At 41.7% G+C, this 27,946-nt stretch overlaps 1 protein-coding gene across 3 annotated transcripts; it reads right to left on the bottom strand.

Annotated features, from left to right (window-relative positions):
- Window positions 1–301: 301 nt before the first annotated feature.
- On the bottom strand, window positions 302–27,946 carry asap2b (ArfGAP with SH3 domain, ankyrin repeat and PH domain 2b). 3 transcript variants are annotated; one of them, XM_048250902.1, is made up of 28 exons: window positions 27,480–27,946; window positions 23,477–23,549; window positions 17,846–17,991; window positions 17,172–17,246; window positions 16,927–16,976; window positions 15,970–16,099; window positions 15,634–15,719; window positions 15,029–15,104; window positions 14,076–14,162; window positions 13,872–13,975; window positions 13,631–13,700; window positions 13,382–13,469; window positions 12,583–12,631; window positions 11,203–11,372; window positions 9,832–9,965; window positions 9,599–9,693; window positions 8,862–9,054; window positions 8,373–8,458; window positions 7,375–7,490; window positions 6,834–6,901; window positions 6,301–6,408; window positions 5,579–5,867; window positions 4,800–4,919; window positions 4,224–4,452; window positions 3,197–3,255; window positions 1,936–2,018; window positions 1,620–1,739; window positions 302–1,083 (listed from the first exon to the last, which is right to left on the bottom strand). In XM_048250902.1, exons 1-28 carry the CDS (start codon window positions 27,603–27,605, stop codon window positions 1,009–1,011), a joined length of 3,105 nt encoding a protein of 1,034 aa, XP_048106859.1. In that variant the 5' UTR covers window positions 27,606–27,946; the 3' UTR covers window positions 302–1,008. The 3 variants fall into 3 exon arrangements, with proteins under 3 accessions (XP_048106859.1, XP_048106860.1, XP_048106861.1); XM_048250903.1 differs by having other exon boundaries at window positions 4,800–4,913; XM_048250904.1 differs by having other exon boundaries at window positions 4,800–4,907.

Genomic DNA, 27,946 nt, shown 5'->3' with positions numbered 1-27,946 from the left:
TACCGACAGCAGTCTGTCAAAAGAGAGTTCCCCTGAATTCCTGTAAGTAGCAGCTCTTTTCCATTTTGATTTTGGAGGGGAGGGGGGCAGCAGCTTCCTATGGCTGTTTTACAAGCAATAAGACCTGCTAAGAGTGCCGTTTGCCCTAGTAAGAGTATGTGCCATCAAAATAATTTTGGAAATGTTATTTTAAGATAAAATAATTTTTTAGGGGGTTTTAAGGGAACCTGTGATCTGCTAATGATGCATTTTGGGAGCTGTAGTGAAATATATTTATAAGACATTCAGTCAAAGTCAATGCTTACTTAAAGAAATGAGTTTAATGATCCTGTCCCTGAAGAATACAAGCGATTCACACAAACCAAAATAATTGTCTTTTTAGGTGCAGTTTTTAAGGCAATACAATAATGTACAAATACTACAGTTGCTCTGCAACTTCGGTCAAAATCTCAAAAGTATTCTAAAATGGGATGTGTTGCAGATAGAAGAACACTATATCAATCAACTGCAAATCAAGGAATATGCCACTGTCCCACTTGTTGACCTGTGTTTGCATCCAAGATTTTCATGACCAGTATATCAGTACTGATTTACAGATGTTGCCCTGAACGGGTAGGAAAAGACTAGAAACATGACTGTCTACAGGATGTAATATTTAGTTCCATTACAGTGTTTATGCTCATCTTGTTTTAGTCTGCATGTGTCATGGGGGTATAAATATCCATCAGGCTGTCACTTCAATTGAAAGCAGGTGGCCGTTTCTTCGACCAAAGTACCGGTACATAGAAAACAGACATTCTGCTGCTGAACACGTTTTTGTATAAAGTAGAATGATGATCTCTGTAAGATGCCAATTCTTACGGTGGAGAGGCAAACATGTCTTCTCCTCTGTGAGAACACAATGGTGTCTTTTGGACATCTCTATCTCTGTGTCTTGTCTTCTCTTTCCCTCTCTCCCACGCTTCCAATCCACGTATAAAATCCTGCGACGTTGATACTGTGAGGTGATCACTCCGAGATGACGTGGACGAACGTGACGGGGAATGCTCCTCTGCGGTTGGGGTCCCCGTCAATATGGCCAACCTGAGGGAGAAGAACCTGTAGAGTTAATTTCTATTGCTGTTTATTCTTTTGTGTTTTATATCAGACACATTTATTCCATTCTTGCACTGGTAATATCTTTGTATCAAAGTGAATATCTTTGTTCACTTTTTTTCCACTACCTCCATGGCACACACTCTTACCATAACATCTCACTGCATCACTTCCACTTGTGCACACTGTGACACACTGCCAGTAGCCTGCCTCAAATCTGAAATCTAGTGGAGGATCTAAGATCTCATAATAGTATTTCTACCCTTACAGTGTTGTGAGTGATTTTCTTATGTATGTGTGCTTGAGAAATTGAGAGAAAAAAATCCCCAGGCAGGATCGGTGTCTCGTCAGTAATTTGGTTGTGGGTAAGCAATTAAGCAACTTATTCAACATTCAACTTATACCCCTGGCCCTGAGTCGAGGCTTTGTGTAGCCGCCCTCGATGTCTAGATAGCCTATATGTCTAACGTGCTTCGTAGTATACCCCACTGGTAACATACACTCTTGAGTTTGCTCTTACTCACCCACCACTCCTGGTCCTCCTCTCCATCCACCACGATCACCTCTCCCTCATTGAATGTGAGCTCGTCAGGATTATCAGCCTTGCAGTTGTAGATGGCTTTTACTCTCCGAGTCTTATGTTTCTGTACACACACACACACACAGAGGTATGTAAAACTTTGACTAATAATTGATGGTACAGAATATGATTACACGACATAAATGTCATGCGTGGCTGACTGGACAGGATACGTTCCAGTATCCAGCTCTTACAGGTGGGTGTGGCACAGAACTCAGTACAACAGTAACACAAGTGTTCATTTCAGAGGGTGTACTCACTGTGTGGACTTTCCTGGGTTTTGGGGTTGGGGGAGAGGAGGGCAGTGGCTCTGTGTTGGGCGGCAGAGCTGGGATATCCTTGGCTACACACATCAACAGGAGATCACATCAGCAATACAGATGTCACCATTTTGGTTTACAATATTAAATATTGGTTAATATTACAGTTTTTCTCAATCACTTTGGTGCTTTTCTCACATCACTATTAACATTTGCACAGCAGTTAGTGCATTTCTCAAAACAATTAGTGCAAACTGCAAATCCTAATGGATAACCTGCAAAAGCACGTCACTTGCTCAAAATGGATAGTCCATTCCTCAAAAGCAAGTATTTATGTCAATGAAACGGCCAGTGTCATCAAAATGAGAAGTCTTTACACCATCGTTTATGAACAAGATAGTGAAATGGCTTTGTCATGTTTTCATTACGACAGTTAGCTCTCAGTGATTTCCCATGCAAAAAAAGGTCAGAACTCGATGACACTACCTGGAAATGCAGCATTATACAGTACTTGTACAGCCATTTGAAAACTACAGTAAAGTTACAAATTGCTGTAGTATGTATGTATAGTAGTAAGTATATGTACTCTTTTGATCCCGTGAGGGAAATTTGGTCTCTGCATTTATCCCAATCCGTGAATTAGTGAAACACACTGCACACAGTGAGGTGAAGCACACACTAATCCTGGCGCAGTGAGCTGCCTGCAATAACAGCGGCGCTCGGGAGCAGTGAGGGGTTAGGTGCCTTGCTCAAGGGCACTTCAGCCGTGGCCTACTGGCTAAGCGCTAACCAGTAGGCCACGGCTGCCCGTGAGTACAAGACACTGAATATGTACGTTTCATAGTTTTACTGTATATGCTCTTTGCAATTCTACAGCATTGTGACAGAATTTGATAACTAGTTCACCAATTTTGTAAATGACTCAAGCAATGAAATGAAGACTATTAGTTGTATTGGGAACGACTATTCAGCATCCATAAGTATAGTTCATTTTGACTGACATGACAAAGCAACTGATACAAAAGCAGTTGCAATTTCTTCAGAGGAAGGAGAAATTGCTACTATGATGTGCACAAATGACTCAATGTTGTGGAGGTTGAACTAATAGTTATGAGAATTTTCATTCTGATCTGAGAAAAGCACCAAAGCGACTGAGAAAAACTATAATACATTTAGATGTAACAAGTATCAATATAGACGGTTCAGACATGTAATTCACTGTGTGATATGTAATTACTCTAAAATATTTCTTTGTTAATACCTCTGTCTAAAGGTGGGGGACGCCTGGCTGTCCCTTTGGTGACACTGGCATCTAAATTGCTGCAAAAAAAACAAAAGCCCAGTTACACTACCTATAGCAAGCATCACAAGAATGTCCTCATATCCAGTTTTCCAGGCAAAGCTTTTCCAATTTAATCCCAATGGCCCATTACTGCAATTCAAAATTGTATCTTTGTATTTAGGTAAAAATAGAAAACCCATTGACTCAAAATGCTTTTACAATGGCCGCTTTTATGTAAGTGGACAATAGACCAAAAAATGAAGAACCAGATAAAACTGATACACTTGTTTGCAATAAAACTGTCAGTTTTGTTAGCATTGTGTTTGGAGTCAAACATGCAAACAATAGTTGGGGGTGGGGGCATTGTTAGTTCTTTCAAAGATTGGACTACTTTCCAGAAGGAGGAAGTGGGGATTTCCTATTTCTACTGGTGGTTATACTTTACCACAGCATTGGAGCAGATCCAGCTTTCCATATAACAACATTAAATTGCGTATGGATAGCTGAAAACCTTAGAAAAAGTGAAAGTGACCCGAATTAATTTTATGGAAACTGCTGTTGTTCATGTTTGGAAGTTTATAAATCGAATGTAATCTTTGATATGTATATCAAATTGAACAGATATTATTTAAAGTTGGGATGTACAGCACAGTATAAAAGTAAATACAGAAGCTTTATTTATGATTACCCCCTTTCAAACTACGAAGGTTTGTCACTGACAGTGTCATTAACAGTGCGTTTGAGTCAATAGGTTGTCTGATTTTTTTTGACATGAATGCTGCTGGTATGCTACAGATGTGGTCTTTTGGGTTTTGGTCAGGAATATCTGGAGTTCTACAAATTCACTGTTAGAAAATACAAACAAACCAACCCATGTAAACAACAAATACTAACTTATAAATACAGTTACAGGATGACATAATGTCATGATAATGTAATGAAACCCAAAACAGACAACTTCCAACCACACACACCCACACACACACACATCCATGACCCCACATACCCGCTTGGTGATTTGGGCCCTGAAGCCCGGTGGACCGGTGGGGGGGGGGGGGTGGGCTTGTAGGGGGGTGCTGGGGGCAGAGTGGGCGCTGGGGGCAAGCGAGGAGGCCCGTGGGGGAGGGAGGGCAGCGGTGGGGCGCCTGGAACAGGAGGCAACGGGGGGGTTTTGCCCTTGTTCGCCGTAGCTGTTCTCTTGGAGACGGGAGGAGGTGGAGCCGGCGGAGGAACAACTGTGGGAGCGAGCGAGGGAGAGATTTGGAGAACTTCGATAGATAGATAGATAGATAGATAGATAGATAGATAGATAGAACTATGGGCAACGCTACTTCACATGTCAATGCCAAAGGCCATGCTGAGTAATCCATATTCCACCACGCCCCCTAAACAACACACCCAACTTCAACTAACAACAAGTAAATGAGTAAAACTATACCCTGTCACAAAAGCCCAGGGTCTAAAATGAAATATAACATATAGATAAAAAATGAAATATCAAATCCTCAAATGCTGTTACTGAGTGCATTTTTTCCACTGAGGAGCCGTCTGTGAGACTGAGAATGCTGTTGGAGGCCCTCACCATTCATAGGGATGTATGTCTCTGGGTTGTAGGGGTCTGAGGCAGACCTCTGTCTCCCAGTGGACTCCATGGAATTGGGCGTCCAACCTGGAGCTCCTGCTCCTGCTCCTGCTCCTGCTCCTGCAGCACCACAAGCAAACCAACCAACAACCAGTCAAACCAACCAACCAGCCATTTAGCAACATACGCATAGAAACACATGAAATAACGCCCAACCACAGCAGCACACTGGAGCACAGCATCTTCCTGGACGTCACATTACTGTTCTTCAGTCAGTCTTGTAATGTTTAGAACAGTGTTTCTCAAAGTGTGGTCCGCAAGCTATCCCAAGTGGTGCGCGAGCAGACGTGGTAAAATATAATATAGATGAGTTGTTTGCAATATTGAATCAACTTGTATGTAAATCCAAACAGTTCTGCAACACTGTCTATGTAAGATATGCCCGTTTAAATCATATGAATCCTCTGACACAATAAGCAAAGTGCAAAGACAATAAGCAAGGTGGTTCAGTGAGAAGGCTTATTGTGTAGGCTAATATACTGTTGAAGTAGGTCTACAATTTTTTTTTTAGCTAGGTGGACCGTGCGTTTCTTTTTTATTGGTTAAGTGGTCCTTCGTCTAAAAAAGTTTGAGAAACACTGGTTTAGAACAAAATGAAGCTTGCCGTCTCAGAACGAATGATGAATCCATCATTCCATCAATCGATGGTGATGAACCCATCACCTCCACGGTGGCTGGTGTCCAGTTGTGGGCGTTTACCTGAGCGGTGTCTTCCTTACCTTTGGCAGGGTTGCGTGGCGGGAGTGGGGGCACTGGGACCGCTGGGACCGCTGGGACCACGAGGCCGCCCGGCAGGCTTGGCGCACTGGGCGGGGGGGAGGCCAGGTCCAACATGGTGCCGTACGTCTCGTTGGAGACCATGCTGGGGTTGTAGCCTCGCTGGCGCTCCCTGCTGGCCACAAGCGACGCGGCGTCACGGGCCAGACAGGCCATGTTCGGCTGCATGGGGCCGCTTCCCGGGATGAAACAGCTGACTGGGCGTTCCTCTCGCCGGCCCTGAGGGATGGGCTGCAGACCACAAGCAAGTACAAACGCTTAAAGGTCTAACGCTAAGGTGTAATGTGGGAAAGCGCACACACACATCTATATACGGTATTCCAACAGGCGCCGGATAATAAAGGAAATCCAAACACTGTCTTCTTTCCTCCCAAAAGTGATTCAATTGTACAATTACATCAAGGGAGCAAGGAAGGTGTTTGAGGTGCACACTGTGAACCAATGGGAACCATTTACACCATGAAACAAGTTCACAGCTGTCTGAGAATCGAGAAAGAATAGATCTCTATTCCTCCATCTTTGGCCATTGTTTCCCTCTGATAAACACAATGGCCTTTGCATTGTGGAGGACTACTGTATACTATGGTTGGAAGTGCAAGTGAAATGGAGCGGTGTTGTTAGTGTTGGTGTTTCAATTTGTTTTCTACTCCGCCTGGCGCCTCACCTTCTCCTCCATCTCCTCGTCGCTCTCGTCCAGGTCGTTGTTGTGGAGCCTCCACTCATACTCCACGTGCACGTGGACGTTAAACTTGCCTGTCTGTACCTGTGTCAGCTGTCAATCACAGTAGAGGGAAAAAACAGGTCGTCAGATTGGGGGGGTGGGGGAGGGGGGTAGGTTGAGGTCAGTGTTGACAGCGAGGATGACAGAGGTAAAAGGCTTCTGCATCACTTTTGCTGGCTGAGCAACTGATATACCCCTCACTGTCCATGCAATCAACACACAGTAGTCAACATGATATGCCACTTTCATAACCTTCCAATGTAACAGACTAGTGCCTTACAGCAACAATTTTTGACAAAGAATTCTTCCTCATGTCCACCATTCTCACAGCTGTAGTCTCCTAATACCAGTTTATGCGATGCTGCTGACCCTGCAGCATTTGCAGCACTCGACTGCTGCACTCCACTCCCAGCACTCTTCTGAGGAGAAGTAGATAGATAGATAGATAGATACTTTATTGATCCCCAAGTACCTACCAGCTCCTCACACTGAGTGTGTCTGAGACGCCTGGCCAGGTCCAGAGGAGTCTCCCCTGCTTCGTTGGCTAAAGGAGCAGAAGAGATTGCAGTCGTGAGTTCATTTAATTAGATTAGATTAGATTAGATTCAACTTTATTGTCATTGTGCAGAGTACAAGTACAGAGACAATGAAATGCAGTTTGTGTCTAACCAGAAGTGCAAAAAAGCAGAAAAGTGCAATGTGATATAAAAAGTAGTTGGTGCATTGACAGGACAAAAGATATAGTGCAGCGTAGACAGTAGTATACAGTTGTTTTCAGAAGGTGGGTTAGAGTAGTATAAATTAAATATAAGTATGTGCAGTGTATTAGCAGTAACTATAAACAATAATGCTATACTGCTTGTTTTCATAGAATTTCGATCTGTTAGCGGATGTTCTTCTCCGTTAATGCAGTCTGACACTGCATTGACACTGCTTAGTGAACACTCCTCTCTGTTTGACTTTGTTGGAGTTCATCATCATTATGGTTTACTTCTCAACACTCAGATGTCTGTCTACCTGTAGCGACAGAAGCCTTCCCCCTTAGCAGCAGTTTCAGACATTCACTGTTGTCCGTCAGGCAGCAGTAGTGCAGAGCTGTGCTCCCTTTGCCCGTCTGCTTGTCCAGGCTCACACTGCACAAAACACATGCAAACATCCACAATAAAAACACACACAAATATCCATATTAAAGACACATACAAACACCCATTTTCAAAACACATAAAAATATCCATATTACAAACACATACAAACATCCATATTAAAAACACATACAAATATCCATATTACAAACACATACAAACGCCCATATTAAAAACACATACACATATCCATTTTACAAACACAAACACAAACACCCATATTAAAAACACAAACACCCTAAAAACACAAATATCCACATTAAATCACATACAAATATCCATATTTAAAACACACACAAACACCCATATTAAAAACACACACAAACATCCATATTTAAAACACACACAAACATCCATGTTACATACAAACATCCATATTACAAACACATACATACATCCGTATTAAAAAACACATACAAACATCCATATTACAAACACATACATACATCCATATTACATACAAACATCCATATTACAAACACATACATACATCCGTATTAAAAAACACATACAAACAAATTCATAAACCTAGAACAGCGCAGACAGTACTTAACTTACAGCACAGTTTAAACATGAGCATGATCTAGAATGTTGTATATGACAATGTGTGTGCACTGCAGACCCATACAGTGCATAACCCAAGTGCCAAAATATACTAGCAGTGCAATAAAACCTCATGGCTGTCAACAGCAGACCAAAGGTTCATTCAAAGTTCTGTTATCATTTCATATCGACCTCATTTAAATTCCACTTCATTTCCCTCGCATATATCCTCCATCCTTTCCTTGTCACAGTAAGTGACAACATAGCCTGATGTTGCATAATGTTAAACCCTCCTCATACACATGACCCTTTTTGGCTGCCGTAGTTTACCTGTTCTGTGCCAGGAAGTCCACGATGTGGAGGGAGTTCCTGTCCACCGTCCGCACGGCCAAGTGCAGTGCCGTCTCGCCAGGCTCCTGGAGGGTCAGGAGAGAGATTCCATAACAAGGGGCAAATAGAAGGCTGTTCAGTCAGTTTCAAATGCATCGATGCGGTGTGTGTGTGTATCATTGCAGCTGTGAAAACTGATTAGAACTCAATCCCCCATTCTTTTCACCAAAATAATTCTCCATATTTTACCTCAAGAGCAGACACACTGTGCTTCATAAGAACTCACACTTAAGAACTTACACTTAAAATACTAGCTCAGAAATTTACAGGAAACCATCCAAAGTCCCTTTGTAACCCAGTGGGTACAATTTCATCCAAAAGGCCATAGCTAAACATAAATGTATAACATTCCAGCAGATGACGCAAACCTGGCCCCTACCCAGCCCAGATATGGAGTCATCAACTGTGTGGGATGGGGTTCTCACTCACATGCTCATGTTGGCCAGGGGGGATGGCCTCCATTAGGTCAACTCCCTCAGCGAAGACCTGTAGCAGGGTGAGGATATCGCGGATCCGCACGGCCTCCCGCAGGGCGTGCTGTCTGGACGTGGCGTCGGCGAATTTGCGCTGAGCGAATCGCTTCTCCGTGTACTTGGCCGTGATGTAGTCTTTCCTTGTCTGCCTGCGTGCCACAATAGAAGAGCAAATAACATTCACATGACATTTTTCCAATCCAGTGTGCCATCTGTGGTATGATTAAAAACCAACATATTTCCATTCAGAAACAAATATAAGTAATACGTTTACAAATTGCAACACGTACACAGGGCCACAGACATGAAAGTAGTAGGCCTACAGTAAATTGTTCATAGCTAAATATAAGGTACTTATTCCTTTTATGAATAGATAATATGCATTAAAATCCATTTTTCATGCATAACTACTATATCTATACTAGTAGACATCAGGGTTGTGCACAATTCAAATTGCAATTCTGCTTCCTGTTTGCTACCTCAATTGAAATGCAAGTGAAATTCAAGAATTGAATTGGAATTTTAGAGCCAGTTTCAATTCAATTCTGGAATTTTGCACAAGCCTAGTAGACATAACTAGTATAGCCTACAGACGAGGAATAAAGCATAATAAATGCATTGTAGACTATTCAAATTGTAATGCCGACTTGATTCAAATGAAATATCATGAGTGTGGCTTGTCATGTCACTCACATGTCACTGGAGGGCTTGGGTTTGGAGACATCTTCTGCTGACAGATTAGCCTCCATGACCTCGTTGAAGACAGCATTCCCAATATTCTTAGCCAGCTGAGGGGTGGCCAGAGTAGTTTGTTACAAGAAACAGCTTTACTAGCAGTGCAGGACTCTTTAGTTGATTTCCCACACTCATAATGAAACTCATGAAAAAATTCCACAAAGATTTTACAAGCATGATTCTAGTCTCACCAAAAGTTCCGAGGTCCCAAGGACGTCTAATGTCAGAGATTGGATTCTGGAGTAGTGGACCCCCATCTCCCGATGAATTCCAGAACATTCAATACAGATTAACACTCCAAGATTGGTGGAGAGCCAGGTTGGATCTTTAGGGGAATACATCAATACAGGTCAATACATCAAGTCCCAGACTGAATTGATACTTTGCACATTAATAACCGGACTTAACACCCTTAACACCTTAGTATATTCTCACCTAAGTGCTAAATCCTCATGAGCATCAAAATAAACTTTAGAAATAAAGGATAGCTCTCAGAGTTCTTTTTTACACTTTTTTAATCGCCCCACAGACGTCCCTTCTTCAGCGTAATTATGGCGATTTCACCTTTGACACCCGAAAGGAGTGTCAGGTACTTTAAGGAACAGGTACTTTAAGCACGCCTACGGGGTGTCAAATGGCATAAAGAAAAAACAATCTTCTAGAGGTTCGAAAGAGAAAGGCTTCAGAGTAACGGAAAGTGCAACACTGCTTGCTCCGGTTTATTTATAAACCAACGTTTTGGTCAGTCAGACTTTCATCAGAGTAACTCTGATGTAGAAAGCACAGCATATTTATAATGAGCTCGAAGCAGGAAGTGGTGACCCACTGAGTAACCTTGTTAACTATCTGAAATATTAGTCAGGACACCCAACTTGCTGTTTCCTGCTACAAGCTTGTTATAAATAAACTTTATTTTATGTTACTCTGAAGTTGTCCTGCACAAAAGAAGCACCTGTACCAGTATAATCTATCAAGGTGTTGCAGTTTCCTCTCTATCTTAGGGGGAGAAAGGCTGAGAGACAGACAGACATATTTACCCTGAAAAACTTTACCCTGAAACTGAAACTGAATCCGAACTGACACTGAAAGGCTTCTGAGACACAAACAAACATCCAGGGAAGGTCCTGCTATTATATCATCACCTCTTCATTTGACCTTACAAGCAGCCCAACTCACGATTGAGTCATGACAGGCTAGTTACGGTATCCTCTCGCTGGAAAAACCCCATCGAACCTGCCTGTCAACACTAATGGCTACAGTAATGATGAGACAATGAGACAAATCAAACACAATGCCTATTTCCCCAGGGGGCCTTGTGGCTTGAAATAGAAACAAAACAACACACCATCATTCACTATGGCCCCTGGCTGTTGATAATAACAGGTGTGTTACCATTTCCCTCCATGCTTATTAATTTGACTTACGCTTTTATCCAAAGCGACCTACTTCAATTATTACAAAGGCATCCCCAGCACCCATAACTATCATTATTCTCTAGCAGTTGACCTAGGAAACCAAAACAGTGTTGTTTTCTTCCTGGTAAACCCTGAAGAGTTTCTCACCGGCCGCTCCGCAGTCACAACATTCGCTGTTGCCGCTCATCCTTTTGACCTCCTCAACGATGGCGCGGGTCAGCTCTTGGACAATGTTGTTCTCGCCACTCTCCTCAGGGTCACCTTTGAAAGCGTTGTTCAAAGCCTCTTCCTTACTGTTCTGTAGCACTGAGATCCAACTACAGACACAAAACAATCATAATGTCCATCAATCAATCCATCTATGAAATCAATCAATCATTGTATCATGAAACCATCATTTGTTTGATCATTGTCTGTTTTCACAGTTTCATTGATAATTTCATTATCAATATCTATGACGGGACGCATATGATTATGTCAGAATTTGACATGTCAGTGCATATGCTTAAAATAATATAGTTATTAATGGTGATAAACAGGTGAACTACCAGATCCCTGTCTCCATCTTACTATAGCATAATTAGAGGTCAACAGGTTGAATTTCCCATTGTCCTACGTAATTTAGAACGACCATTAACCGTATGTTATCTGCACATCTATGAAGAAGATCCATTTTGTGGGCCGTATCACACTTGTATATTAATTCGCCGAACTCGTTGTGAAGTTTAAATGAACTGTCACGTTGCATCCGAGCTGTAAAATGCAGACGTTCAGAACATGGCAACATTGTAGCATATGACGGAGGTGGCTTTTAGCTAGATGGATGACAGCAGGCTAAGTAAAATAGCGATGTTTCCAAGCTAAAGTTCATCAGAATCTTGGGATATGCCCGCTTGACAACGGGAGAGATAGAACTAACGACTGGCCTTTGGCCGTAGCAACCATCCATTTAGAACTAGTAATGGCAGTTTGCCCTGCAAGTTAAGAAATTAGTTGATATGTGTTGGAAGAAAGTAGTTCTACAAACAAGACAAGTTGTAGCGATTAAAACGTTTAAATTGTAACAGGAAATGAACACAACGCAAGTGGCAACAGTGGAATAAGCGGGATAATGGACTCCACTGTGGTCTGTTCACAGAAGTTAATGCACTTACGAGGTTTAAACCGCTTCGCGTCGGGCCGTTTTACAACCTCGACCGTGCATTAACTTCTGTGAACAGACCACCTTGTCATCCATTATCCCTTACTTATTATTACTAGAGTTTCTTTGATAGGGACAGATGCAGTATACACATAACTGAAAACAGCTATCTGATGCAAGTATCATGGTGTTTATAGCTAATGCTAATTTATGACACTTGTCCCTAGAAGGGTTTTTATGACTGTATGCCGTAAAAACAGATAGAAAGAAGAAAGAAAAGAAGAAAAAAAGAACAAAAGAAACACACAATGCAAATGGTAAAAAACAGAACACAGAATATAGAACATAGAACACATGCTCTATGAACATGATTCAAGGCCACTTACATCTGACACTCTCCCTCATCCTCTGCCTGGAAGTGATATGTTCTGTCATCTGGGTGACAAACGAGAGGAGAGAACAACAGTGTTAAAGGTTGTATCAGCGATTGCAGGCCCAAAAAAGGCCCAAACATAAATGATCACATTCATCTAATCTTCCCTAACGATCCGCTACCCGCCCCATAAGCAGGCCGTCAAAAAATGCTTCTCTATAGGCAGCCTAGGCTCTGAGATCTGCACACAAAAACAATTGCTAACAACAAGTGTCTTAAAGGCAAAATAAAGTGTTCCAACCAATAACCGACGAGATGCGCATTCAGGAGAGTTTCAATTGCACGGGAGGGTGGGGGAAAAAGTAGCGAGCTAGCTCTCTGTTTTGTTTTAACGTCAACAGAAGTGACGTTACCCCACCATCGCTGATACAACCTTTAACTAAATAGCAGACCTAATACAGGAATTGATGGGAAACATCATGGAAGTATCATCGTTGGACTTCATATGCTTCTTCTGCTTTACAGACATTGATACGGGTCCATTCAAATGGAGATGATGGCTTCAGCCACCTGATATTTTACCAGAGAAGCAGCTTCACTCTGACTAGGCTTGTGTGGAAGCTTTGGTAATCCATGTTTCTTTGGTGAAGTAGACCTCTGAAGATCGCCTACATAAAATCTTTGCCCATATAAGGAGATCAGGGTACTTGCGATTTTTCTTATGGCATCATATGGCAGCTTTGGCTCCTTTTTGTAAGTGAACTTCAGAGGTCTATGGCTGGGTGAAATATGTGTAAAGAAGGGAATCTCACGTGAGATTAGGTCAAAGCTCCTCTTCTCATCTGGGTTGTGCTTCACCTGACAGGTCAGCAGGTTCAATTTGGCGGGTGGGCTGTTTGCCTACATTAGAATGGTTGTTAAAAAAAAACATGTGATAAGATTAAGGAAGCTAGGTGCATAAAGGTGTGAGATGGTATATTATAGATCAACAGACAGATCAGATAGATGGGTGAGAGAAGCTAGAGAATGCATAGTACTCCTCACTTTGAATGTGTTCTTACCGTTCCGTGAGATATGGTGAGGAACCCGTTCCGCACCGAACATTTCCTCTTCTGCCAGACCCTTCGCAGACTGGACAACAAGCAGCCGATTAGTGAGAGAACTGATCAGTGTGTGCGTGTTTGTGTGTGTGTGTGTGTGTGTGTGTGTGCATATGTGTGTGTGTGTGTGTCAACATTATCTCCCTTCCTGGCAATGGATACCACACAGTTATAACTCATGATTCAACAAAGGCCCACCTACCCTTCACTTCTCTTGTACAGCATTCCAGAACGTTCTGTCCCATGGGCTTTGTTCCCCTGGAGCTGATGAAGACTGTAGCCAGGATTCTGTTTGGATTGGGCATCCTGGTAAAAGAGCCAACCCGATAACATAAGTGAACAACTGGAAACATTTTAGAAAGACATTACTCATTTTTCCAACGTCTTCTGAAAAAACGCCACTCACCTCCTTCGCATCTGCCTGCAGGGAGGACTTGAGTGCGTCCCGGAGCTGTGCCAACTGTTTCCTCTCCCCATCCTGGCCCTGCTTCATCTGTCACAGAGCAAATCACAAGATACACATTCACACATGCTGTGTGGTGCACACCTTGTGGCATGGCAAGAACTGCTCGCTCTACAAGCCAATAAAGAAGAAGCAGAAGAAGCCTTGGCAATGGCTGACATTTCATTTTTGTTCCCATAGAACACTGTGAATTTACTTCTTGCTTGCTGGGACCCTCAGACAACGATAGTTGTAATGCCTGTCACTGCCTGCCTAACACATGATCTGCAAAGAAAGTATAGAAGCACAACATAGACACTTCACTATGCATAATACACATATTCTTTGACTCCTTGACTACTTTGATATTTTCACTACTTCCACAGGGAGAACCCATGCACTTCTTGGCACCTTTCAGTCCCCTTATCTGTGTTGGCAAAGCCTGCTGGGTCGACCGCAGACTAATTTCAGATTGTGTTTCCCACATGAGGTTTTAGAGTGAGTACTATATATGGCCATGAGTAGACTCTGTACTTTCAAAAGGCCATTTACTATAGCATCTCTCCTCAGCATCTCTCCAAGTCTCCTATGATCTCCTCTGACATAAAACAAAATCCAATCAAAAAGGACATACCAATTTAATTCCACTGCATTCCTTGTGACTATACTGTGAATTTGTTTGTTAAGAACCCTTTTTACAAGTAAAGGATTCTGCAAAAGGTCATGTTGTAAATGTAAATGTAAATGTAAATCAGGTCTATAGGCCAGGTATACTGTTTCCTCTACCCATCCTGGCTCTACTTGATCTGTCACAGAGCAAATCATAAGTTGTTGTCATTAGCCCTAACAGCTTATAAAAAAATCCCATTGACATTGTTGCTCTTTTTAGCATTGAACAATACGATCACCCGACTTACTGCTGAAAGGTCTGTAGAGAGTTTCTCCATGGTAGGTTTGAGGCTCTCCACCACCTTCAGACCATCTTGGAAGAAGCTGTGACATTAAAGATAAACATTCTCATTGTAATTACACTTATGAGGTGCAATCATACATCATAAATGATCTATAGACCCTTTCAACAATAAAAACAAAAACAAAAACAATGCTTGAACGTTCTATTTGGTTCCCAATCTACTTCCTCTGCATTAAGATAACATATGGAATGTTAAAAAGGAAGTCTTGTGGGGCCAACTATGATGCTGAGAATGGAACTCTCTTGAAAGGGTCCATAGTGACCAAAATTATCACGGTTTTCTGTATCATCGCTGTATTTTTAAAAGTGTGTTCAATAGAAAGCACTGATAGGCTCACACAAGAACTGAACTAGTTTCAAAAAGTGCCCCGCTCACTTTTTTTCCTTGATCATGTTTAATTGGCTATGTGCTTATAGCCAAAGTCCTTTTAGGCAAGTCCCTTAATGCAGAGGAAGTAGATTGGGGCCCAAATAGAACGTTCAAGCATTGTTTTTGTTTACCTTGTTGAAAGGGTCTATAAGAGGATGGAAAGGAACACTGTGACTTACTTGCACTGAGCATGGAAATACTTGATAAGGTTCTGGAGAAGATCCACACCTTTCTTCACTTTGATTTCATTCACTTTGAGAAGATACTGAGATACAGACAAAACAAATAGCAAATGGTAACATAAGGAACTGTATCATTGTGGTTTATAAATACTTTCCCTTTTTCACTTCATGACTGTATCATTGGGGGGTAGCTAAGGTTATACTTTTTGGCAATGGTGTCTAATGGTGCTATCTCCCACACCCTGCTATGGTTCATTGACACAGAAGGAAATCAATCAGCAGGGCAATTCTGCCCCTAGTGGCTGGAAGCTGTACTGCAGGCTTGATCAGTACCTCGCACATCTGCAATTGGAAAAGGCGTCTCTCCTTTTCCATTTCCTCGGCGATCTCTCCTCCGCTGAACTCCGTTCGGATCATCCCGTGCTGCTTTGCATGCTCCCTTTTCTCCTTCTCAATCTTGTTGCTATGTGAGGGGTCAAAGAGTTGGAGGGTCAAACTTCATGTTGAGATGTTGAAAGTCAAGAGCTACACAAAAGCTGTTTTAAGGACCCTCTTTTGAACAATATCCAACAGAGCGGCTTTAAACCTCTCTGATTTTCTATGGCAACATTACAGTTTTCAACATGAGTCAATAAAGCACAGAGCACATTCCTGAAACATGAAGTCATAGGTCAAGCCACTTCACATTCCCACACACATAAAAGAGGCTAAACATGCATCTGAGCCTCAGCCAACTATCGGCTTCTTGTTTTGAAACCCTGTGGATAAAAGGGATGTCAGAGACCGAAACAAAGCCCTTTTTTAAATCCCGCTGACGGTCAGAATGAGTATTTATACAAGGCCTGGCCCTCTACCTGATAACCGTGGACTTGTTATAGTGCCACTACAATCATCCAAGAGGGTCTAGCTAAAGGTGTGAGTGAGTGTGCTTTTTCCATTTCATTAGACTAATTAAAGTAAGCTTTAGCTAGGGGACAAAATCATTTTGTAGAACTCAAATATTGTTGTTTATGAGTCACATTGCTATTAGGTAACATACAGCATTCAGTATAAATCTAACTTACTACATGATGGTGTTTCCTTAGTTAAACCATATGAATTGCTTGTTCTAGTCTAATGCACTGAACAGTGAACACTACACTGGCAACTACCGTAGTCTTTAAACTGAAGTATAAACCACCATTAGCTTATTTGCCTTGTCAATAGACTCTGAACTGAAACTTGTCTAGACCAAAGTGTTTGACTGCTCGCTGTACAAGAAGAAGCAGAAGAAAAAACATTATGTCTTACACTTTTGTATCATAGTCCTTCCAGGCTTTATCGAAAGGCTTTTTCAAGTCCTGTGAAAACCACACATAAAAAGAGACCATAAATATTACATGGAGCCAGAAGCAGGGGGGTGATAAATAAGAACATAAGAGGTTGTATTTAGCCATGTACGTAAGGTGCTTGAACTATTTCACTATTCATTTGTCCTGAAAATAACATGAGATGATGAGAGGAAAACAAGCGAAACACACAGCTAAGCCACATACCCCCTTCACGCCCTTCAAGTCTCCCTTAAGCAGACTGTCCAATGGGAACGTGATGATGTTGTTCATATTCTGCAGCTGCAAACAGAGAAAGGCATAGACTGTGACTTCAGCTGACAAAGCACCCCATGCTTTCCTTCACCATGCTTGAATATGCAATATCAGACGGAAGCAAACATGCTAGCATGAAGTCTAAAAACGGTAGACTTCCTCACCACTGTGCTACATTAAAGTTGGTAATATAAACCTCACAGTCTAAAACAGACCTCAGCTACCACAGTTAAATACATAGTGACAGGAAGATTACAAAGCATTTTGCTCAGTAGGTAAAGCACATAGCACATTTATGATGGTGTGAGGATTCCACATGAGTCAGTAAAATGGAAAAACAAGATCCCTATTTTTTTGCATGTTGCATTGTGCTCAGGACAGGGCAGGTTCTTGAATGATCAAATAGCCTCATCGAACAACAAGCTCTTTTGTCCTAAGAGCTCTCTGCTAGGCATCTTTGACGACAATGAAAGATATACAAGAATCTGGAGAAGTGATAATAGGTAAGATCTAGAGATACAAACCATGTGAGACCTAACAAGTGAAAGCAATCGGCCAATGGAGAGAGAAAATGAGAACAAGGGGGGAAAATGAGAAGTGAAGTTCAGCCAACAGTAACCTCATACCAGGTTTTTGAAGAGGGCGGTGAGCTCTTTTGTGAACACAGCAAACTTGAGGAAGGCCGAACCGACATCGGGGTCATCCCTGTACACACAGTTCTCCCCAAACTTCTCCAGCGCCTGGATATACTGCTCCTCATTCTCCACATGTGCTGCAACGACACACAATCACACAGTGGCATTAGGAGCTTTGTGTCAACTAGGAGAGACACTGGATCAAGCAGCACACTAACAAAGACCTGCAGGAGAGATGAAGTGATAGTAGTAATATGTCGAAATAGATGTAGTAATATAACCTCACGTTTCTTTCCATCCACACAACTGCATCAGATAACATCTATTGCATCTTTACACCAAGTTTACTTACTTTATATTTCATTGTGAGAGCACAGCACAGAATCTGTTGTCAGTGTGTGTGTGTGTTTGCTTTGGAAATGAACAACCTTAGTCTTCCTAGCGCCGATCATAGCCACAGTCAGACCATACTCTTAGATAGGACAATATTTAAGGAATTGTGGAAAACGTATTTTGGGTGACGGGTGTCTACAAAACATAGATAGATAGATAGATACTTTATTGATCCCCAGGAGAAATTCAAGAAATCAACACTATTTAAATTTAGAATACGAGCCAAGAGGCTGGTCAGATGAGTATCATGTGGCCACTTCTGCACTGAATATTTGTGAAAAAACAGGCCATTTAAAAAAAACATGAAGTGAAGTAAAAATAGGAAATCGTTCACTATGACCACCTCATCCTGTAATAAAACGAATGGAAATTCTGTGACGCTCGGACCATTGTTTACCTCAGGGCTAAAACTGTGCTTGAACAAACAGCAAAGGGCATGAAACGATAAACCACAATGGCCACACATCCACCTACACACCACAAGCCCTCGTTGCAAAATCTTTCACTAATGCCCCAGGGCACTTTCTAATCTGTGGAATGTGTAAATTGTTCTGCTAGCACTAGGCTGCTCAGGGTCAAAGCTTAAGGGACCGCGACCTAGTAACCCAGCCAGAACACAAAGGGCCTGGCTGTGGAGAACCACAGGAGAGCACATTAAAATCTGGAACTGAAACTAGAGGCCAGTTGCGCCAGAGCGTAATGGGAGTCACAAGATAAACAGAAGCCTGCAGCATGGCAGCAATCTTGCATACTGTACATAGACTACACGTGGGACTTTTGTTTCAGTACAAGCATCTCTACAACCTAAAAGCTTTGAACATTGGAGATTAGACATACACAAGCACTATGACTTCCCACTACCTAGACAGGCCAAAAAAGGAAAGCAACTTGTTCACTTGTTGTTACAGTTGTAGGCTACATTATTAGCTTAGCCTGGGGTGTCATTACACACATTGAGTGTAGGACTTTAGTCAGCTGCCTGTGTACAGATGTGTCAAAAACGTGCAGTGTCTGGTCCCCCCTCTCTTGGAGTGATAAGTGAACACAGCATTTACAACAGATTTGCAGGTGTATACAGAGTAGTTACTCGTCATTTCCTGAGAATGACGTGTGTAAATAGCTGGCTTGAGGCTGATGAACCTTGTTCTGGATTACAGTGGAAGGCCCCAAGGGCTTTGGGCAGACCGTAGGGGGATTTAGGAGAAAAGAAAAAAAAAGATTCTGTAAAAGAAAGAGAGAGAGAGAAAGAGAACGCAAGGTGAGAAGAGAAGGTGTAGGAGATAACTGACAGAGTTGGGGGTGAGTCGAGTAGAATAGATGAAAAGCTAGCTGACTAGATGCTGAGAGCAGCAGAGATGTGAGGGGAGAGAGGCCTGTCCAGACACGTCCTCTTGCGGGTCGGTAGAATGAGCGGAATGTGGAGCGACCGTTTTTCTCCGCCTCCTCCTTTTCTTTTTACCTGTGTTCTGTCTCTACAGACCCCGTCTATTTCATGGACATTCTTCTCTCTCCTGATCATCTCTCAATATCTCCTGAAATGTATTGAAGTCACACAATTCTCCTAGAGCAGTCCAAAAATCATTAGTCGTAACTCCATTAGTAGAGTGAGTGAACCACTGCCAAGATCACTTCGAGGGATTGGGAACGAGACTGGCTGCATTCAGCTATTTTTAATAGTGAAAGTACGGCTCGGTGTCAAAGGGGATTTGTAAGTGGATAAACGTAATAGATCATTGTGAAGGTACTTTACAAAAAACGTGTGCAAACAGTGCAAACCAATGATGAAGTGGTTCTACGCATAAGTTGTTGTATGCAGTTTATCCCATTTCAGCTGCTGAAGCTTTTAACTTGTTCAGAGTTGTCATAGGTGCCTTGATGGCCTCCCCCACCATTATTCTTCTCGAATGGTGATTCAGTTTGTGGTGACGGCTTGCTCTAGGCAACATTTGCACATTTGCCATATTCCTTACATTCCTTAATGATAGACTTCCAAATGTTTTTGTATTTGAAATGTTCTGAGTGTTAGTCTTCATGGTGGAATTATAGCCAGGAGTACTGATCGACCAATCATTGGACCTTCTAGACACAGGTGTCTTTATATTACTTTACTATATAGTCCGGCAGCCATGGGGTCAGACCTGGTTTTGTCGGTTAAAGTTTTTTTTTTTTTGCAGAATCTTGTAGACCAAAGGTATCTATTTAAGATTTAGGAGGGTGCCCAGTGATATCCCTTGGGCAATTTTGTATATTAACCTTTTCTTGTTCAATGTATTGAATACAAGGTGAGACACTACAGGTGAATAGGGTAACAAAATTAACTAGCAGATATCACTATGAAACTTCCCCAGTTGATTACTTACATTAATATGGACAAAAATGTATTACAAGTTATCTGAAATGTAATGTTTGAATATGCAAATTAGGCACAATCTAATTAAATATGTGCTGATTTGCATAAAGTTTAAAAAGAAAAAATCTGAACATTAGATGAAGCCGGTTTCAAAACTACTTTTTCATTGTGTTTACATATTAGATGAAACGTCTTTTACACAGGAAATTTGTATTACAAGTTTTCTGTAATTTAATGTTTAAATATGTAAAAGCCCAATGTGCCAAAATCATGAAATAGGATATACCTCTAATTTCAAGATGAGTAGGCATACTCATATTAAATGCAAATCAACTCAATTAAAATGTACTAAAATACAGTGTTCTGTGTGATAGTTTTTCAGAGAGTACATTCAAATTTGGATAATTTAACCCTTTACTAAGTGAATTAATGAATTTCTATATTTCAGATAATGCCAGTCCGGGAGCCATGGGTCAGACCTGTTTTTGTGGGTTATTTATTTATTCATTTTTGCTTAGACTTGTTGACTTTGGGTGGCTCTTTAATATTTAGGAGGCTGCCCAGTGACACACATTAACCATTAAAGCCCTATGTGCCGAAATCATGAAGAAAAAAAATAGAAAAAGCAAACAATCAACTCAAATAGAATGTACTAAAATACAGTTTGCAGTGTGATAGTTATTCAGACAATACTTCATGCATTCAAATTGGGAAAATGTAACCCTTTTCTATGTCAAATAATGAATTTATAATTTCAGATATTGCCTGTAATAATTCTGAATATGTACACTTTTCCTAGTATTAGTTCTGATAATTGTCCAGTTCTGGCTCATCCTACTCTAAAACAGGCAGAGAATATTGTGCAAGGCACCATTAACCTGGCAACTGCATCTGTTAGAGCTACAAGGATTTTCACTCTTGCAGCCACATCTGATCATCTCCAAAATGTCGTTTGGTGCAAGTTTGACATTTTCTGGTAGACTGGTTGGGCTTAGTAACGAATCAATGAATCTTTCTTCAAATGGCAGTTGAATTTCCAACTGAAGTATTCCTTCACTTTAGGTTCCAATATTTCAATACTTAAAAATGAATATTCTCTTTTTGAATGACGAGTTTAGGCTCTGAGCATAGACTACTACTGCAATAAAGAATAAAAATAAATGTATATTTTATACATATTAGAACAGTAGAACAGACACCCTGTAGAAATCAGCTAAAAGAGGGCAGTTTAGGCTAACAGTAGTCATTTACATAGCTGTGCAGTAAGTAAACCCAAAGTCCTTTTAGGCAAGTCCTTCCACTCAGCAGCCATATTGTAGCACTTTTTGGGCACTTATCGGGCATCTATTTCGGCGTGCGCAAGACCAACCTTGCTCCAGCAGTGAGATCACACCACATGAAAGGGGCGGGATATGTGTACACAACTGTCATACTATGGAGGATTTTTTGAGTGTTGTGACTGACCCCTCATTAGAAATAAAAGTCTCTGGTAAACCTCTATCCACACCTAGAGACGTGCTAGTGAGAGATGCTAGCACGTAGCACCCATGGATTAGTTTCCTCTCCCACTCTGAGAATGAAATCTGCACTTCAGAAGCACCTACATACACCAAAGTTTCCAGTCTTATACCTAACTATATTTAAAAGGCTTCTACAGAGGGGTTTGTTGATATGTTATTCCTAGCCTTTTTATATGACATTTTATTCCTAAAAACATGGCGAAAAGTTTTTTTGGCTATTGGCAGTATTTTCTGATTTACGAAATAAATAAAAGAGATATCTAAAATTCCCTGTGTAAAAGACTTTTCACCTAATATGTCAACACAATAAAAAAGTAATTTTGAACCTGGCGATTTAGTTTTTTTTAAGTTAATGCAAATCAGCACATATTTATTTAGATTATGCTTAATTTGCATATTTAAACTTTATATTACAGATAACTTAATATTTTTTTCCATATTAATGTAAGTAATCAACTGGGGAAGTTTCATAGTGATATCTGCTAGTTAATATTTTTACCCTATTCACCTGTGGTGCCTCGCCTTATATTCAACACATTGGACAAGAAAGGCTGAATATCGAGAATTGCCCAAGGGATATCATCGGGCAACCTCTCTAATCTTATTGACTTACCCCTTGACAGCAAGAAACAGCAAAAAAAAAAAACTAAATTATGGGATTTGGCTGCCGGACTATATACACATTTACTGTACTCAGGCAATCTCCATTTCACTAATTGTGAGACAATTAGCACCAATTGGCTGGACCGCTGTGGATTTAGGTCAGTCACTTCAAGGGGGGTGAATATATACGCAATTGCTTGTTTTGCATGATATATTTTTTATTAATTAACATTTCTTTGTAGAAAAGTAGGGTGTGAATACTTTTAATAGGCACTGTAGATACTATTCCAATTTTTTGATATTCTAATTACTGTATTCTGAGTCTGTTATTCAGTCTGTAACTTATGATAAAAAATATATCATTTTCAAAAAAAAAAAAACTATCACAGACCGTCTTTAGCAAATGACTGGTAAAAAATGAGATGAAATTAGATGGCAACACTATTCTGCATCTATTCTGCTTTCAAGAAAACGTATATACTGTTTTTGTGACAGACAAACTAGCTGGCTGCCTAGCTTACTGACTCAGCGACAGTCTGTATTGCTCACAGACTGGTTAACCAAATCAGATGAGTGGTGCCCCTTTTGGACCCAAAACAGTGACTCAAAATGGAGTATTCAGCATCCTAATAATGCTGTGTGTGTGTGTGTGTGTGTGTGTGTGTGTGTGTGTGTGTGTGTGTGTGTGTGTGTGTGTGTGTGTGTGTGTGTGTGAGTCTGGTAAGTGGTGAAGCAGAGTCATTTCCTGGCACTTACTCAGACCAGAGCTGCTGATGGACTTGACTGACTTCTTGATCTTGTGCAGAACACCTCGGTCCACATCCAAAGCCTGACAGGATGACAGACGGACAGAGAGAGAGAGAAAACAAAGACACATCATCACTGAAAGATAACAGAGGGGAAAAGATGAAACTGACTTGGATATCACCCCCCCCCCAATGATATATACTTCCATAACAGTTCCTCGTATTCAAATAATCAACAACATCCAGGCACCCACCCACTCATACACGCAGACACACACAAACAGTCTATTCTCTGTCTCACTGGCACTCCCACCTCTATAGACCCACCGCTCTGTCAAAAACCCTCTCTAATCTTCTCCCGTATTCTGATTCACTGTATGGGAATTCTCTCTATCAGGGGATTTAACTTTTTGCTTGCTAGCTCGCAGCTACTATCAAAACACGGCCAGGCGGGGTGGGGCGCCCAGTCAGTTACCGTGGAAACAACTGCATGGGAAAAGCCCAGCTGTTGTTCCCTCTGATAAGTCCTCAGTGACTTCCCACACAGACACACAGACTAAAGTTAGTGCCATTCTCTCTCATCCACACAGACACACAGACTAAAGTTAGTGCCATTCTCTCTCACCCACACAGACACACAGACTAAAGTTAGTGCCATTCTCTCTCACCCACACAGACACACAGACTAAAGTTAGTGCCATTCTCTCTCACCCACACAGACACACAGACTAAAGTTAGTGCCATTCTCTCTCACCCACACAGACACACAGACTAAAGTTAGTGCCATTCTCTCTCATCCACACAGACACACAGACTAAAGTTAGTGCCATTCTCTCTCATCCACACAGACACACAGACTAAAGTTAGTGCCATTCTCTCTCATCCACACAGACACACAGACTAAAGTTAGTGCCATTCTCTCTCATCCACACAGACACACAGACTAAAGTTAGTGCCATTCTCTCTCATCCACACAGACACACAGACTAAAGTTAGTGCCATTCTCTCTCATCCACACAGACACACAGACTAAAGTTAGTGCCATTCTCTCTCATCCACACAGACACACAGACTAAAGTTAGTGCCATTCTCTCTCATCCACACAGACACACAGACTAAAGTTAGTGCCATTCTCTCTCATCCACACAGACACACAGACTAAAGTTAGTGCCATTCTCTCTCATCCACAGCAAAGAGGAAATGGGGTAAGACATGGTCAGCTTGGAGCAGTTATTGACTAAATGTGATGTAATGTAATGTAATTGATAACATGCGCAAGTTTTCCAATGATGACATTTCCAAAACGTCTTTCTTCCCACACCTGTTGTGCATGTGACGTTACAGTGTGTGAACCAAGGTGTGAACTGTGTGGGCTGTGCACATCCTTGTACATCATCAATCGCACCAAAACACATTTCCCCTTGACGAATGCAGAGGTGCTTAACTGTTAACTGCACTGTTTCCATTTATTTTTCCTGTGGAACTCCTCACTGTGGAACTCTCCCAAACACACACCCAACAGCTGTGTGAACATGTGTAGTATGTCTTAGAAGTACACAGTCCAGAATAAAACAGAACAGCATAAAACAAAACTGTTTTTACAGAAAACATCTTAATGATATATCCGTTTTTCAGTCTCTCGCACAGTCATTGAATCCTTCATCTGGTCATTCTGTTATTCTGATAAATCAGTCATCTAATCTCAGATACACAGCAGTGTTGGGAAGAACTGATAGAAAGGCTAGATAGGCAGGGCTATGAAATCACACCCTTTTACCAATATGCAGCATGAATAAATCAGACTCGCTATCTGTCACCTGCTTCCTGCATGTCTGTGTCAAACAGACGGACAGTATTTCTGAGTTTTGAGACTGGACGTCCACTTACCTTCTGTTTGTTCAAGAGCAGATCTCTATCAGTGATTGTCACAACTGACATCATTAGTGACTGAATGATTCACTGACAGTGTGAGAGACTGATAATCTGACAAACTAATCAAACTGACTTGCAGGACCAAGGTCCCATGTGTTGTTGATATGGGATAGGAGCTTTTTCTACATTGAAAGAGCTATGAAAACACAAACACAGACTTCAAAACAACTCTCACAGGTGATAAATGGGCCATGTGAAAATTGATGTGGTCTCCATAATGACAAAGAAAAAGGTCAATGCACACAAACAGTAACAGATAGAGAAAGAGACAGAGAGGGAGACGGAGGGAGAGAGAGAGAGAGAAAGAGAGGGAGAGACAAAGATACATTGAGAGAGAAACAGAGCGAGACAATCATACAGGTTGGGACAGGAACCCTACAGTCAGTGCAGTGGTACAGGCTGAGACAAGAGTAAAGGAACGGACTGCCAGAGAGCATGCTGGGAAACCTGCCGACCCTTGCCCTGAGGAGATATCCCACAATTCCCATGTTCTGCTCAGATTAAAGGAGGGAGGGAGGGAGAGAGAGAAAGAGAGAAAGAGAAAAGAGAGAGAGAGAGAGAGAGAGGGGAGAGAGAGAGAGAGAGAGAGAGAGAGCCTGCAAATACATGTTTTATGTGTCTGTGGTTGGAACATGCACTGAGTAGGAAAAACAGCTATCAGCTATGATACTCCTTCATCATAAGATAATAAGTGATGTATGTGTTTGGGTGTTACTGTGTGTGTGGTGTGTGACTGTGTGTGAGACTGTGTGTGTGTGTGTGTGTGTGTGTGTGTGCGTCTGTGAGAGAGAGAGACAGAGAGAGAATGATGATACTGGTGATGCTAAGCAGCAGCTTGTCATGTGACAAGGTCCAAAGCCACATCATTCCCAGTCTCTGTGTCATGTCTCTCAAGCCCACACCACACAGCTCTGTCTCTCTGTTTACACAGAGAGTGTGCTGGGCAGGGAGCTCACAACAAACTGCCTGGCGCATGGCTTAGCAGCCTGACCTGTCTGCAACCAGATATACGACTGCTTTACATCTAAATGACCACATTTTATTATTATAACGGGACTTCCTTGTGTGTGTGTGTGTGTGGGGGGGGGTGTTGAGACAGATCTGTGCTGATGTTGTAATAGCTACTTCAGGCAGAGCTGCAAAGAAAAAAAGCATCTGAAGTCAGTTGATTCCAGTGGTCACTTCCTTTATCCTCAGGTCACTTAACACAAAGAGAATGCCAACAAGTCCAACCATGTCCAGATACCCAGGATGCCTGGCTGCCCCTCAAGTAAAATTAAGCTGTTAATCCTACTCCTGACTAATATAAATAAGCAGTAGTTTAATATTAACAATATTTTACCACTTCATGAAAGTGTTGTTTTTGCACAAGTTCACTTAACACCACATGGTGTTATCCGAGTTGTACTTTGGACTTAAAGTGCCCTACAGTTTCTTACACACAATGACTGGAAGTGCAGAAGTAAAACCAGCAGGTCTAAGCGAAACCCTTTTCTGTGCTTGGAGTGGATAGCTGTTTTTTGTCCGACTCAAGACCATCACGCCAAAAATTCCAGCACTTACGCACGTACAGTTTCAACAGCTGCTACTTTAAACGCACAACTATATAGTGAGATTAATAAACATGATATTGTTCGGAACTATCCATTTACAGTAATGGCGCCTGGACATACAGACTCGCAGTAGTGTTCTATCAACGTTTCACACCAGTTGCTCAAAACTGGAGATCTTCGCCGAGCATGCCAATCCACTTTGAAACGTAAACGAATTTGAGAACAGACTGATTCAAGAACAGATAGATTGATGGATTACCGCAATTGAGCAGTTCGTGCTTTATCCAAAGAGTTTACCTAAAGGGCGAGGGATACACCTCAATTTCACAAGCAGGAAGTAATTTTCCTCTCTTATGCAGTCACAGCTGATTGCAAGCCATTCCTAAACGGGATTGCTTAAGACAGTTAAACAGACAGACATGCCTGCTTTCAGCGTGGATGCACCCAGCCGCACCCCAGATACAACTCTTTCCCATGGGTGTCAGTGAGCTTTCACATAGTAGCCTACGCTACACGAAACTAACTCACCTCTTCCAAAGCGGTCACCGTGTTCCGACAGTTGGTCATCCGAGTAGTGAAAATTGAGGTTGTGGGGGCTTTATAATCCTCATTGGTTATGTCCATGAACTCCACGACGGAGACCCGGTCAGACATGTTGAAGCCTTATAGGTATGGGTCCGGTTCCGAGACTGGGTGATGGCAAGAGTATCCAATCGTAGCCAGCGGTGACCTGGTAGCCAGATCCCGAGGTGTTCCACAATGTTATCTCAGGTTAGACATTCCAGCAGAGACGCATGACCCTCTCGCTGTGCGCAATGAGACAAATCTGCACTCCGATTGTCTTACACAAAAAATAAATAGTCTAAGTAAGCTAAACGAAACTAACAACAATCGCCAGGTAGATTATGGCAAAAGCTTCCAGAATATGCAGTTCACCCGACTTCAGCCTAGGTGATTGTGCTATTCAGTTTCAGAAGTAGCGTCGTTTAGTCTAC

The sequence above is a fragment of the Alosa alosa genome, chromosome 8 (genome assembly GCF_017589495.1).
Source record: "Alosa alosa isolate M-15738 ecotype Scorff River chromosome 8, AALO_Geno_1.1, whole genome shotgun sequence".
NCBI classification, from domain to species: Eukaryota; Metazoa; Chordata; class Actinopteri; order Clupeiformes; family Clupeidae; genus Alosa; species Alosa alosa.
Note: the sequence above shows the minus strand (reverse complement) of the source record. Positions and strands in the feature narration are given on the sequence as shown.